General features: G+C 39.8%; 1 protein-coding gene across 4 annotated transcripts in view; it reads right to left on the bottom strand.

The window, feature by feature from the left end:
- The window catches only part of OSBPL11 (oxysterol binding protein like 11), a 43,318-nt gene that overhangs the window by 22,219 nt on the left and 6,105 nt on the right, over window positions 1-14,994 (bottom strand). For 2 of the 4 annotated variants that reach the window (XM_030486626.1, XM_030486627.1), the window contains exons 2-5: window positions 3,896-3,964; window positions 2,799-2,974; window positions 1,920-1,999; window positions 689-871 (exon numbers count right to left, since the gene is read on the bottom strand). In XM_030486626.1, coding sequence (XP_030342486.1) covers window positions 689-871; window positions 1,920-1,999; window positions 2,799-2,974; window positions 3,896-3,964 — 508 coding nt within the window. Of the gene's footprint in view, window positions 1-688; window positions 872-1,919; window positions 2,000-2,798; window positions 2,975-3,895; window positions 3,965-6,791; window positions 7,093-14,994 lie in introns of those variants that run through there. The other 2 variants (XM_030486628.1, XM_030486625.1) reach the window with 2 other exon arrangements.

The raw sequence follows: 14,994 nt of genomic DNA, 5'->3' as shown, positions 1-14,994 counted from the left end.
GTTATCTTTAGATTTGCATTATCTACTCTGTAAATATTCATGAGTTAAATCAACCAGCAGTCAGTCCATTATGCCAGTCAAGATGGAAAGGTAATTATTTGTTGTTCGTTCCCCTCCCCCAATACACTGTACCTGAATGCGTAGTGAAAAAAAGCATGCGTCTGAATTGCTCATTTTATTTTGCTCCCTTTTCAGTCACATTCACCCCTAGACAACTTGTCCATATGAATTAGCATACCAGAAAGCAGTATCAGTATTCTTAAACATCAATCATGACCAATTTCTCCTTAGTTATAGGAGATACAGGTACAACTTAGGCCATTCTTCTACAGCTTGACATGGGAAGAAAACAGTGTATGATATAATAGTATCATAGTACATGATACTATACTTCTTTAAGGATATTCCCTTGTCAACTATAGTGCTAGGATTTGTAAGGATGAGGAGAACATGCAAAGTTCTACCTTGAGCATCAGGATATTATTGCAGAGTACAAAAGTCAGAATATAAACCACATACTTCTACAATTATCCAAGGCAAGTTACTTATCCTCACACAGCTATGCATTAATAGCTTAGGACATGCTATTGACAATATATTCAAATAAGAACAGCATGTTTCTCCACAATCCTACCAATAGTAGGACAGCTTTTTCAAAAGACTATAAGATAATTTAAGGCGTACAAACCTCTCTAACATCTACAAGGTGATCTGGCTGCATAATAGGAACTCTTTTTCCGGTTGGCAGTCTATGATGTCCAACATTGAAAAAGGAAACTGCATTTTGACTGGGTCTTCTCTGCACACCTGGAGAGTTGGCACTTCCTTGGGATGCAAGAGAGAAGCTGCGAGATTTCAGAGGAGGGTTGTTCTAGTGAATAAATAAGCATATTGAGAAACATTCATAATTAATTCTTAATAACCAGCAAATATTCTAATTTGAAAGACACAGTAGAACAGTTTCATTCTTATTTTTTTTATAGAACAAGGACAGATGACATAGCCCTAATAATATATTAGTAGCAACAGCTAAAAAAATATTTTGTGCTATCTGCTAACAGTTGCCCTGTTTTATAGACTAATTATGAACAATCTGTGAAATGAGATTGATCAATATGTACCGCTTCTCTGACTTGAAAATTAGTCTATAGTAGGACTAAATAATTTTACTTGTTGATGTGTAACAGTACTAGAAATTGACTCCTAACAGATCCTGCAAGGATATAGCTGACATTTGAGAGAATGGGATTTCATGTGGAACTATTCATTGAACATCTCTCTTACAATAAAGCCAGCTACAAGATGTTGATCTTATCTTGAAAGCAAGACTTTATTCAGGTATCAGAATAGGTGTTACGGTAACTGGGAGGTTCTGTGAAACACACTATATTTACAACCACCAGATGGTTAGTAAATGGAAGCAATAATCCTCAGATATTGAGTTGAGGACTGGCTTCTCAAACATGGGAATTAAACCTAAATGTATTTGTGGGATGTTGAGTGGCTTAAAAAAGTAACATTTTAAAAAAAAATTAAAAATAATAAGAAAAGCTCCCAAAATGGAAGGGATTCAATAACACTGAAGACCTGTTTCTCTACCCGTTAAAAAATGCAAAACCTCTGGAAAACTCTGGGATAAGATCTGACCTTTCATCTGCCTCCAATACCTGCTCACCAATACCTGCTCAGGGAGGACCATTCAGGTCTTCAGGGACAAAAGGACTTCACTTTGTTTCATTCCTAAAGATTATTTGTATTACAAGTCAGCTATTACTCAGAAAAATGTGTCCTGATATAAGTTTCAAACCCAACCACATGCCCTTTTGTAGTATCTGTCTGAGGTAACAGGACAGCAGTATTTGCAGCTCTACCACCTGCCTAAATTATTTCTGCCCACAAAAATACCAGTCATACAATACCTTTCCAATAGCTTCCGTGTGATGCTGTGTGCATATCTGAAGTCTGCTAACCCAGTGTTGCCGTTCTTTAGCATCAGTAGCTAATAAAAGCAAACCAAAAGGATTATGCAAATGAAGACATTTGAAAGTATGGGCAAAAAAAGACTGCTTAATTCTTTAAAAGTCACACGACTAACAGTGCAAAGTAATTATTTCTTTTTTAATCTAAAACTTGTTCAGCTTACCTGTAATTAATTATAACATTAAATCAAGTTCAACATACATGGCCTGTACTTTATCCCTTCTCCCTCTTCCCATCCCCCCCCCCCCCTTTTTTTTTTTCCTTTATTTTCCTGGAATAAGAGTAAGGTGCCCTGAATTAGAAAGCGACAGCAAGTCTTCAAGGGAAGTAATACTAAAAGATGTTAGATACAGATACAGGAGATATAAGATATTAGCTATAGATATAAGTCCAGATTTCCACAGCCTACAAAAATCAGAGAATGGGCTTCTATAACTACTACAAGAAGGCTAACAAACTGAACATTAGGAAAAATGTAGTTCTGTGCAAGCATCTACACTGTACTGTTACCTACAATGATTTAGAAAACTTTGAATCAATTGAAGGACACTATACATGAAGAGTAAACCCCATCCTACACATGTGAAGTTCATGGTCTTCTGAAAGTCATCAAACTTAGAGAGTATGGAACTATCCAAAATAAGGACAGTTTCTAACTGAAGTGCAGGATGAAAGTTTCACATATAATTCTCACTGCAGCAGTCTGACAAACAAGTTCTCGCTTTGGCCGTGCAACCAAACCCAGCAGAGCAGCCACAGATGAGAGCCAGGAGCGTCCTCTAGTGGAAGAATCCCTTGCCCAAGAATCCAGGTCCTACCTCTGAGTTTATACTGCTCCCCGCTGGCAGCGTTGACTGTAAAAGTATGAGAGTCTTCATCACTGGGTGAAATTACAGCTCCAGCTAGCTGCAGGGTACCCCTGGGCTTTAGATGTCTAGACTGCTCATTCACAAAGTACTCCAGCAGACCAGCATCATTGTTTAAAACAAAAAATCTGCAACGATAACAAAGGAAAAGGTACTGGGAGAACTTAAGACTTTCATTACAAGTTGGCACAGATGAGGCTGGGACTTAAAAGACCTTAGTCAGTACAACCCCAAACATATGAATTACGTCCCCAGCAAGACTGCACAAAAATTAAGTTCTTGGCAATTTTTTCTACAGAGGCCAGGGATCGCGCAACTGAACAGCATGCCCACAGAAGAGCGCTATTCCAAAATTTTAGGAATCAAAAGAATATCCTGAATCTCTAAGGCTTAATACATCCTTAAACTACATTCAATTTCAATTGAATTTAACACTAAGTGTATTGATGCAAGTCACGGCATGCCGCTGGTAGCACAGGAATTTGGCCAGTGTGGTAAGCCAAAGACTTGTCTCTCCAATACTAATTTGGTTGCACTGTGCTGCTCTAGAAACAGCATCAAGCAGGTAGGCTGACCAGAGTTTCACCTGTCAAAGAAAATGAAGTTATTCCAGGGAAGACAGACATCCTGGGGAACTAAAGGGAAAAGCTTGCAGAGTTTGAATTTTTAGTAAAGAAGTTTCAATAAATAAAAAAAAATGGCATGATTTGGCATTAAGCTGAAGACTTAGCAGAAAAAAACAAAGTTAATCTATTTAATGGAAAAGGGAAAAAAAAAAAAAGCTGTACATTCTTTTTACACATACAAGCAGTTATAAGCCATCAAATGAGTTAACTGCTTCATACTCCCTACGCATTTTTTCTTCTTCACACCTTAAAACAAGTATTATTCATCTACACATTAGCTTAATCCACATTGAGAAAAGCGTAACTCTTCCGTAATGTTTGTCTAATAAAAGGGAAATACAAGTATTATTAAAAAACTCTGAAACATGTTCATTTAGATGCTGCAGAGACCAACATTACTAGGAAGCACCAGAAAAGACTTACCGATATTGCCAACCAGTGACAAGATTTGTATACTTCATTAAGTAGCCATAAATATTTTCCATGTGATCACTATTAAAAAAAAAAAGAGAGAAAAGCAATTGGACAATACCAAACAAATTTCAGATCTTCCCAGCTTTTGATCATCACTATTTACTCTCAGAAATTCAATTTACATCTTCAATTTAGAATGGCACTACCATCTTAGTAAAGCTATCAACACTTAACAGATTTTCCAGCCTCGTTTCCAAGATGATTTCATAAGACTGTTTAACCAGACTCGCTGAACTCCAAATAATTTCAAGGCATAATTAGTTTTACCAACACTTGAGTTTCATTCAGCAGGCATTTCTGGACACATTTGTACTAGTTTTAGCTAATTAAAGACTTAGTATCCATGCTGCTTCTGTTTCCTGCTCCCTCTTCTAAGCAAGCTTTGCATTTTTGGACTCCTGAACAAAATTAACTTTCATTAGCTCATTAACAGAACCTTGATCATGGCCACCAGCCAAAACCAGTCCCTAAATACTCCTACACCAGCATGGTTTTATTTATCCTTAATGCCCAGAACCTGTCCCAAGTACATAAACAGTCATGCTGTTGAGCAGATGTTCTACAGAACACAACATGCAGGCGCAGGTCACATCAAGATATTCTGAAATCTGAAGCAGGAGCTGAAACAGCTCCTCCTCTGGCCTGGCAGGAAAATCAGGTAGTTTCTCTTTCAGAGCCTCAACTTGCAACATTCACCATTCACCAAAAATGAGAACCCATTGAGCCATTCGGCAGAAAGGCTTTATAGCACACTACAGGCAAAAATACATTACCGCTTCTGAAAAAAAATCAATTGTCCTAAATAAGGCTTATGAGTCTTATGGCTACAAACCAACCATATTAAAGCTACAGTTTAAATACCTACTGTATACTGCACATTCCCATAATTCTAGAAATGCCACCTCAATGCCCTTGCCTCTTACAGCAGGGCATAATCCTACACTGAACGACACACTCTTGGTAGACATTCAGGTCCAGCATGAGAAAAAAAGTTCCTATTATTCCAATGAAGAAGTGAAACAATGACCCAAATATCAGACATTAACTACTTGCTTTTAAAAAAAGCCTTGTATTAAACCCATCTTATTCATATTTTAAATTAAAATTTCTGTAGCTTGTAGTTAATGTTGAAGATTAAATGAAAATTATTCAAAGACTACTGGAGCAGCAGCCTGTCTTGGTCATTACAGAGATCAAAGTAGCCCCCATCAGCAAAAGTGGAAAGATGGGGAAAACAGGACTAATAGCGCCTAGGGATCATCTCCCTTAGTGGGTTTTGATTGCACGTAGTTGGACTAAGTACGGGGTTAATTTTCAAACAATAACTGAAGCTGCTGTCTGTACTTCCTTTATAGATGGTGTCAGTATCACCAGATTAATTAGATATCTGGCAATTTGATAAATATATTACACTAAGTTGCATCCTAAAGGAGGCTATTTAGGATGACACTAATGAAGATAACCTCAGAGTAAATAACTGTCATATCACGGCCATTCAGTAACACTATTCAAAGAAGAGATGTAAGAATCTACATTTCTGAAGAAAAAACAAGTTGCTGGTTTTTAATGTTACATTTAAAACCAAAAATGTGTTCTAGCTTCTACAGCAATCAGTACTGCAGTAATATCCTGCAATGAGAGAGAGAGCAGCCAGCAGGACTATCTAGGAGTTTAATTTCTAATAGCTCATTAAGTGGTACTTACAGATAAAAAAACCCTACAGATAAAAATAAAACCAGGGAGAGCGAGGGTATCAGGTTATGATATATTTTCAACATAGAAAAATGCTAAAGGAGATACAACCAAATTCATCCTCTGCAGATGCTTCTCATTTGTTATAATTGGCATACAAAGGAAGTACAGTTTAGACTTGATCACTGTCTTAATTTAGCTGAAGACTATGAGATTGTATAGTCATAAAAATGCATGAGCTTGGGTTTTAATCATCTGAAAATTGTCCCTAGTCACAAATAATTGTTTTTCAGTTTTAGCGAATGCAAGCTTCACCCTTGCTTTTCAGTTAGACATCATATAGAGCCCTGCACAATTGGGCTAGACCTGCTGCGCTCTCCCATTAACCAACTTGCCTAAATCACAGGTGCCTTTAACGGAAACCAAGAAAATTCAGGAATGTAACTTCAGACTGCAAGGAAAACAGAGGACTACATGTATGGCCTATAGAAGTCCATTCATCTGACAAGGGTAAATTAAACAGTCTTTGCTTAAAATCATTTGACAACTTTTTTGAGCATGACAGATGAGATAGCTGATTTTGTCAGTCTTTAGAAAAAGCCAAAAGTCATCGTAGAAGACAGTGCAGCTCTTTCAGTGATGTACTTCCACATCAAATGAACGCTTGACTACATTTTGCCTTCATCTACGTGTTCCTCTCCACTTGGATTTTCACTTTGACTGGACCCAAACTTCTCCAAATGCCTCCTCTTCAATAATTCCTATCTCTAGACTCAGCAGTCCCAGAAGCTGACGGTGGCACTGAAAAACTTTGAAAACAGCACCCCAGAGAAGTCTGAGAAAGTGATTGAGGATAAGCAAGCCAGTCACCTCCAGCATTGTGGACACCACCGATCTGGAAGAAGCATGTTGCAACAAATGAATGTGAACACAAGTGCACAATGTTAAACACACTGACCAGCTGTGTTTCAGAATCCCTAACTGCACGCAGGGGGTCCCCAAACCCCTTATCTCAAACAAAGGAGCTATAACTCAGTGTACAAGGTAAAGCTCAGAAGTACATTTAGCAGGTGTCTCCCATTCACAAGCAAAAAGACCTCATCCAAGATCTGCATAAGATCATAGAAACGTACTTAAGGACCGATGCCCAAACCTCAGCATAGAAGAGCCCAACAAATGGCAGTGGTGCACATCCCAAGACACACAACCATCAGCTCCAGGGAGAGATTCCTTATGGACTGGCCGCTGCAGCAGGGGAGGAATATAACATGACAGCTCTGAGGGATAAGATACTGAGCTGTGGCTTGCTTTTTGGGAAACCAGGGAAGGCCGTAAGAGCCAGCATCCAAAGAGATGGAGCATGAACAGAGGTATCTGCTAAATGAGCTGCCTCTTGGACAATACTGATTATTTTCCTACTTAATTCTGTTCATACATCTGCAACAGAGCTGCACAAACCCAGAAGACTGTACTTTTATATATATATATATATATATACACATATATGTAATTACATTTAGTTCTCACTCTGACAAAGGCTGGGCAAACTTTCAGCACCCACGCAAGTAAGGGTGCTTAGGGATTATTTTACGGATTATTTTAGGGATTAGCCTGCCTGAAGGGTAGGAAAAACTTGGTTGATGTTTAAAACATTTCCCTTGACAGTACAAGGGCCTCAAGGCAAACAAATAAGCAAATGGAAGAGTAAAACGACAGACCTTATACACACTAATCATACTCTCCCAGCACAAATTCTCACACCATGCGGTCCAGCGAATTTTCAGCATTTGAACTAAGCATTATTTTTAAATTAGTAACAATTTCATACAAATTGTTATTCACAAAAGGTACATCCTGTAACTTTACACAAACCTGTTACAGAACTACAGTTAACCTCCTAATCTCCTTCTGGGTAAGCACTAGCACTTTCCTGTGAATACAGGACACATTCTCAGTATTATTTATAGCAACAAGACCATGGAATTATAACTAGAGCATTTCTTCGACGATTTTAAGATTAGTGCCTCCATAGCAAAAGTTAAACTAAAATACTTGTTTTGCTAAAGCAGTGGTGTAAAGCAACTAACACTGTAATAAAAAAAAAAAAACCAAACCAAAACACAAAACCACAAAACCCCAGTAATATTTCACTAGTATGGGATTAATAGCAAAGCTCTTCAGAGCACTACAGAAAGCTTTTAAGATGGTAGACTTTGAGAACAAGAGGTTGAGGTTCAGGCACTGGCTCCGCTCACAAATAACCACAGTTCGTAAAATAAGAAGAGTGAGATCTTCCTAAAAGCCCTTTCCAGCACTGTTTCTAATGAAACAATAAAACTTCAAAGTTACCTGTGTACTTCAGAAGCCTCCACAATTCCTCACATAAGAGTTTTTAACTTCTAGAAAATAGATTTCAGAAGCGAATTTGACACTAAACACTGAGCAGCTTATCTCAACCTTGACAGTGAGGCCTGGCTCCACCAGCATGCTTCCCGACTTTAAGAATACCTTTGCATTCACACTGCTGCCTATGTGCATGTACATGTACCTATGCATACGTATATCTTTTCATAGCCAAGATGCTGTTCTTGCTATTCAAAATCTTCATGGCAGTCTCAGATTGTCAAAGGAACAGCAACAACTCGGCAATGATGAGTCAACAACCCCTAAAGTCTGTATTTCTACAGAAATTCACATGTCCTTCTGTCAAACAGGTTTTTTTTTGCCATCCTTTAAGTGTTGCAACAGACCTGTCACAGCCTTCAAGATGTAAAACAAAATTTCATTTTAACTTTTGGTGAACTACTTTAAGTAAGGATACTGTGCAAGTCGTAATCCAGGAAAAAATTAGGCAGGAACTCATGGTACAACATCTCAACTCCAGCCCAGCATATTTACCATCCCCCAAAACCTTCTTTTTTTTTTTTTTTTTCTCCCAAAGGTTGAACACCACTTTAACTGGCTGCCCATTTGTCAGACTTCTTTAGTTTATAAATATTGTGAGATGGACTGAAACTGTCCCTGTAAGCAAATGACTGAAGACTATGAAAAATCACAAATCAGTTCATACTCTTGCCAGAAAACTGTCCCTCCCCAACTTTAAAGATTTTTACCACAACCCAGATTTCTATACATCTAAGTGCTACAATACAACAAAATACTAAAATACAACAAGAATGAAACATTCACAAAGGATTATTGTTGTTTATTTGTCATTTTCTAACATGCCTCTTCAGTTGCAGCAGCTGTTAATGCCTTACAGGGTGGTCTCCTGTCCTGGGGGAGGAATGAGATAATGATAGCTGGGCCAATTTCCCCCCGTATCCTGTTTATGAGCAGCATCCGAGTCTTGAATGCAGATGCTAAGGAACAGCAGTCCCAGAATGACGTCCTTCAGGAGTTTCAGCCAAGACACTCCAGCTCACACCTGACAACAGTTGGGCCAACATGTTCTTCAAGAATAAACAGCAATGCAGAAGGCCTCCCTACCCTTTTTCCATGCCCCTCACGGTGCAGTTCTCCCTTGAAAGCCCCAAACAAGTCACTCCTAGCAGTAGCACAAAATTACCCATCTGGAAAGCAAGTACAGAAAACTTCCAAGATTGCCCTTCTGATGATTTTGATTTTGCTGGGACCCAGACAGCACCATGTGGGATACTTGGAGCAGCCAGGTCTCTGAAGACTCAGCAGCTGTTTGAACAGCAAACACAGCAGCCAAAGGCTTCCCAATGCATTTGCGTAAAGCTTGACTTGAGTCAAGTGGATTTGCTGAGTACATGTGGATTTGCTTCCAGCAGGAAAGATGACCAGAAGCCTGGAGCCTACGCAGATGTCGGGGAGGACTCCTCAAGGGGAATCCAGCTTCCATAGATGGCACCATTGCCGTTACAACAGTGCCTTCAGGCCCTGGCCAACAGAAGAGTCTCCTTTCTACTGAGCTCACAGCAAGATGCAAAAACCTGGTGAAAGAGACTGTCATCAGATTAAAAGCTAGCAAAGCATAAAGAAAAGGAAAGAAAGAAATCAGGATCTCAGCAGTGCAAACCAATGAGTGGTTTTGACTAGGTAGTTTGAAAAAAAGCAATAACCATTTTCACTGAACACGTTCATCTCTATCTGCCCAGAGACTCACTGTTGGCAATAGCTTTCTTCTTCACCACTGGCCACTGTGAAGTGCTTATCTACAACACACTGATTCCCCTTTTTGTTAAACAAAGGGGAAGGATGGGGAAGGAAAAAAACCAAACCAACAAACTGTATCAGCAGCAGAAACTTTGCACATATCTTGTGCAACTGCAAAGATCACTTACTCCCAGGAAACTACCACCACATTAAGCACACTCCAGTGCCATGGCTCATGCGTGCAAGAGCAGGTTGCCCAGTACACCCAACAAGGTAAGACAGAAGCCTCTATGTTGCTTACAGAGTATCTACATCAGTAAATTTGCTCTGCTTTTCCATCAACAAATCTGCTCTTGCAAAAGCCATTTGCAAGAGCAAAAAACTAACCTTGCTGTGTAATTCATCAGCAGTACCCTACAGTCAATGGTAAAACGTCAGCAAAGCTCCTGCTCTTCAGCTCATGTGTTTGACTATTCAAGTTTAGAAACCAACAAGTGCAAGGGAAAAAGGTCCAACAATATGACAAGAACAATAGACCCTGGGGATGCTTCAGAATACCACCTGGTTACAAGCATGCTAGTGACACACATATCCTCATTAGATATAAAAACCTCTCAACACGCACTCCTGTAAACTCTTGAGAGCACAGACATGCATTGGAAGCGACGGGCAGGCTTGTACAAAGGAAGGGTGCAGCAGAGCCGAAATTTGCTCTCCATGAGCCTGGCACAACGCAGCCAACGCTTCCTATCCTAGGTTGAGGGGCTCTCCCACTGCCCAGCCTCCCCAGCCCCCTGCTACCAACACAACAGTTGCATTTGCACCCAAATTTTCTATCAATGCTAGTTCTCAAGAGGAATGATGAAACAAGCATATAGGGTATTTTTAAAACCATCCTAATTAAACTTGCATTTGATTCTCCTCTTTATGCACTAATGCCACAGGTCTATTATATACAAATGAAAATGTATTGTAATGCTTTTGCAGGTTAGCAACAGAAAAAAAGAAAGAGAATATTTAATTAATAAGTAGCAAATACTGCTTTCACTGGACCACTGTTAAGCTCATTATTTAACTACTTTATCATTTAGAGAACCCTTTAGCTTTCAAAATGCATCTGCCTGGAAAAAAACCACAGTGACCTTCAGCTAAGCAATTTCTCTTGCACATACCTGAACACCTCGAGTCAGCAAGAACCCCACTCACGTACAGTTATTTGTGGGTTTGTGTCAGCATAGTACAAGTGAAGCTGGACCCAAGAGTCAGTAGGCAACCCTGCAGATTTTTCTGCAATGATGACTACTGCTCAAACGATCACTGGAAAAATAACTGTAAACTTAGCCAACAACGTTTTAGAGCTGGAGCATACAAAAACCAGACATTTCAAAAGGTCTAAACTCTTCACTTGATATCTCTGGAGAACGATTGTTGCCTACAGTTTTGTTACTGTTCACATTATCAGTTTACATTAGCAAGCTACAATACAGAGTTTCACATATTATTGTTACCAAGACCCAAAACCTTCCCTTGAAGTCTAGTCTCAGAAAATTCAAGCAGTCAAATTAAAGCTACTCTGCCCAGCAAACATACTGGCATAACATAAGCAAGGCAAATGTGCTGATGGATGAACATCTTTGCAATTCTGGACTACCTGCTACCCACAGCACCTCAGAAAGCAGGGGACCTTGGTAAGTGCTATCTACAGAAACTGGTGGCGCAAACCTCTGCATTGCTTAGTTACTCTTAAGCACAGTTCAACATTGTTTAGCTTACTACACATTCAATCCCAAGGCATCTTGGTCTGCTTCTAGTCTAGTAGCTCCTACCGTATCAGAAATACAAAGATATGCCCTTCCAGTTTTAAGATATATTTGTGATTATGACTTTAAAAAGATTATATTGACAATTATACCCTACCATTGTGGACTTTGCAGCAATAAAACACGGGATATTAAATGGAAGGTAAATACACCAATCAGCTACTCCAAACAAGCCTCTTCCCTTTTAAATTATTTTTTAACCCTTTTTGAGGCACTTCAGATTAAATACAGAGGATAACAATTATTACCACCTTCCAAGCAAGCAAGAACACACTTAACTGACAAAATATTCAGAAAGATGCGAGCCTGGAGTACAATACAGAAAAAAAATGTATTGATCAGCAGACTCTACAAGCAACAGGCAATAGTTTGAAATCTAACTAGCAAAGAGTTACAAGTGGTGCACTTCAGGGGTCTGTACTGCTAAATGCCTCAGAGCTGGCCAATGGACCAGCATCCACCTTCTGCAACCTCTCTGGTGAGATCAAACCTAGGGGAGCAGTCGGAATGCAGCAGGGTGGGCTGCCTTTCCAGAGGATCCCAACTGTCCAGAGGAACAGGCTGAATAAGACCACCTGAACTTTGACAAAAGCAATGCAAAGCCTTGTGCCTGGGATAGACTAACCCATGGACCAGTGCAAGCTAGGTATGTCGTGCCAGACAAGAACAGGCTGAGGGACCTAGGTCTGTTAAGCCTTCCCTGCTTCTGAAGGAGGCTGAATGGGGATCTCGCCGCTATCTCCCCTACATATGGAGAAGATGGAGACAGACTTTTCAGAGATGCACAGCAGTAGGGCAAGCACCAACAATCTCAAGTTGCAGCAAAACAAAATTCCTTGTTTGACACAAGCAATAGTCCTTCATAATGAGAGGGGTAAGCCCTGGGCCAGAAGCCCAGAGAGGCTGTGGCATCTCCATCCTTGGAGACGCCCAAACTCAACAGCAGCCCTGAATGACCTCTTCTAACTTTGAGCTGGCTCTGCTTTGAGCAGGACGCTGAACTAGAGATTTCCCAGAAGTCACTCCCAACCAAAATTATTCTGTAATTCTTGTATATAGAGAAATCTAAAATATTTCTACATTAAAATTGAGGCATAAGATATTCAGAAGGTTTAAACTCTATTTAAGAAAGCATGTGCGTTAACCACCTATGATTATGACAACACATAAAAAGAGCAGGAATATTTCTAGTTTTGTGCTTTAAGTGGATAGTGATTCCCAGGCAAAGAATTATTCAAAACTGCTTCTTTTCATTGTGCAATGAGCATCAGGCATTATTAATTTGGCACTCAGGTGCTAATAAAGAGTTTCCTTAAGGTTTTCTTCTCTTGTGCTTGTGACTGACATTTATGAAGGAGTCATGTACTGAACAATAAAAGGACGAGGACATTATCACCCCATTTTACACACAGAGAACTGAGGCACAATGAATTTTCAGCTTCTCTAATTTTGAGATAGTTGTGGCCTGATTTTTGTTTTATTCATACATTCAAATCACAGCTTTTGCTGATTTCAGCTACAGCTGTGACCCTACGAAAGTTTTGCAAAATCAGAGCCAACTGTTTCAAACTAGGCCTCCAAGAGAAAGAGGAACACAGAGTTAGCAAGTACAGGGGAAAAACAGCTTAAACAATATGACTGTTACCACAGAGGAAGCAGAGCCAGGGTCAGAAACCAGTTCCTTAATATAGCATCCTGCAGCTCTGCCCAGCAGATCTTGCACTTTCTCTTACACCTCCACTGCAATGAATAAAACCAACTTTCCAATGCAAACTGGACTCTTCGGGAAACTGATCTGTCACTGCCTAAATGTTAATCAAGATTTTAAACATTTGCAGCCTCATCAAAAACTCATGAATTTATACCTGGGAAGAAAAATTAAAAATGCACACCTGTAGCAAAAAGCCTGCCCCCTGCTCCAAAGCAGGTTGTCAAATATAACAGCCTAACGAAGAAACAGCACTTCTCCCACCCCACTTCAGCCTGCCCTCCCCTCCCATTTCAGGATTAGGCACATAGTACAGAAAATCTGAAAAGGTACAAGCTTTGCAAGCACCCTGGAAAGTTGTCTGGCAGCATTACCAGCAGGCAGTGATCCCCTACAAGAATAGTTCGTCACCACTGGCAGGTGATCAGAGTGCATGTCAAGGCAATGACCTTAAGTAAACAGGGGTCCTTGCACAGATGCCTTCATTTTCATGGTACGATGAGCACAGCACAAGAACATGTACAGGATAACCCAACAGCAGCAGCTGGTGCTTTCTGCTTCTGCGTTAAGCAATGTGATTAGGTCAGCCACATGCAGTTTGTTTTTCATCTTGTCTCTGGGGAGAGAGCGTGTGTGGCAGAGTAGGATGTTAATGTTGTAGGCAATTTTAATTACTTGCTGCTACATAATTATATTAGGAAAGGTGAACCTGAAAAAAACCCTCTGCACTTAGTGAAGGGTAGACATCTGTAATAGCCATTAACTCCTGCAGAAATCTATTCCATGGAAAGCACAAGTTATTTGATATTTAGAAGCTATTCAAGAGTTTGTGCTTCTTCAGTTTAGCTTCATTTGAACTCTAAACGAATATCCCAGTATTAACACAAGTATCCTGCAATGCCAGAACCAGATCACGTTTGTCACCCCTGCCCCAGCAAGTTTTACAGCCTGCCTGTTCAACATGGGGATACTCAGAGAAGCACCAGAGGGACACTGCTCTTAATAGCTGCTCACTGAGGACCCACAGAACTGGAGAAGGGAACCCAGACCTTGCAGACCCTGGTTCAGGAATGTCAGTTCAGGTTCTGCACTGAACATCAGCCATCATGAAGCCCTGCTTAAATTACCCAAACCTGTTTCCCCAATTCTATCTAGTTATTATCCCTCACACAGAGATTTATTTCTCTTAATTTACAATGCATCTGAGCTTCCACCTGCTCCAACCCCCGTCTTTCACGTCATACATACATGTGTGAATATGAATGGCTCACCTGCCTTTTGAGAAGTGCTTGGAGCTTCAGCAACTGGTAAAATCAGCTTGATAAAAGATGACCTTAATGTTTTAGTAACATGGAATTTAGTAACATCCTGAGGTGGATATAACCAGATGACCATTTTAAATATGGGCTTCTTGTCTACTCTAATGAACAAATTATGTGAAGTGCAGCATTTCTAAATTAGTATTATGAATATGGTATACTCCGAAATGAGAATAAAGAAATTCAGGCACCAGATTTTCCAGCCATTTCCCTCCCATATACCAAACAAAACTGAAAGTGGTGCTAATCTGATTTTTAGTAATAAAAAGGAATACAACACAAAAAATAACAAAAATCAATTCTGAATTTCATAGCAATCCCTTGAAAAACTCTTCTTTTCAGCACCCAGTTCATCACACCCAAAAGGCCAGCAACAAGTCCAAAAGC

This window comes from Strigops habroptila, chromosome 5, assembly GCF_004027225.2.
Source record: "Strigops habroptila isolate Jane chromosome 5, bStrHab1.2.pri, whole genome shotgun sequence".
Classification (NCBI taxonomy): domain Eukaryota; kingdom Metazoa; phylum Chordata; class Aves; order Psittaciformes; family Psittacidae; genus Strigops; species Strigops habroptila.
This window is presented reverse-complemented; position numbering and strand designations above follow the sequence as displayed.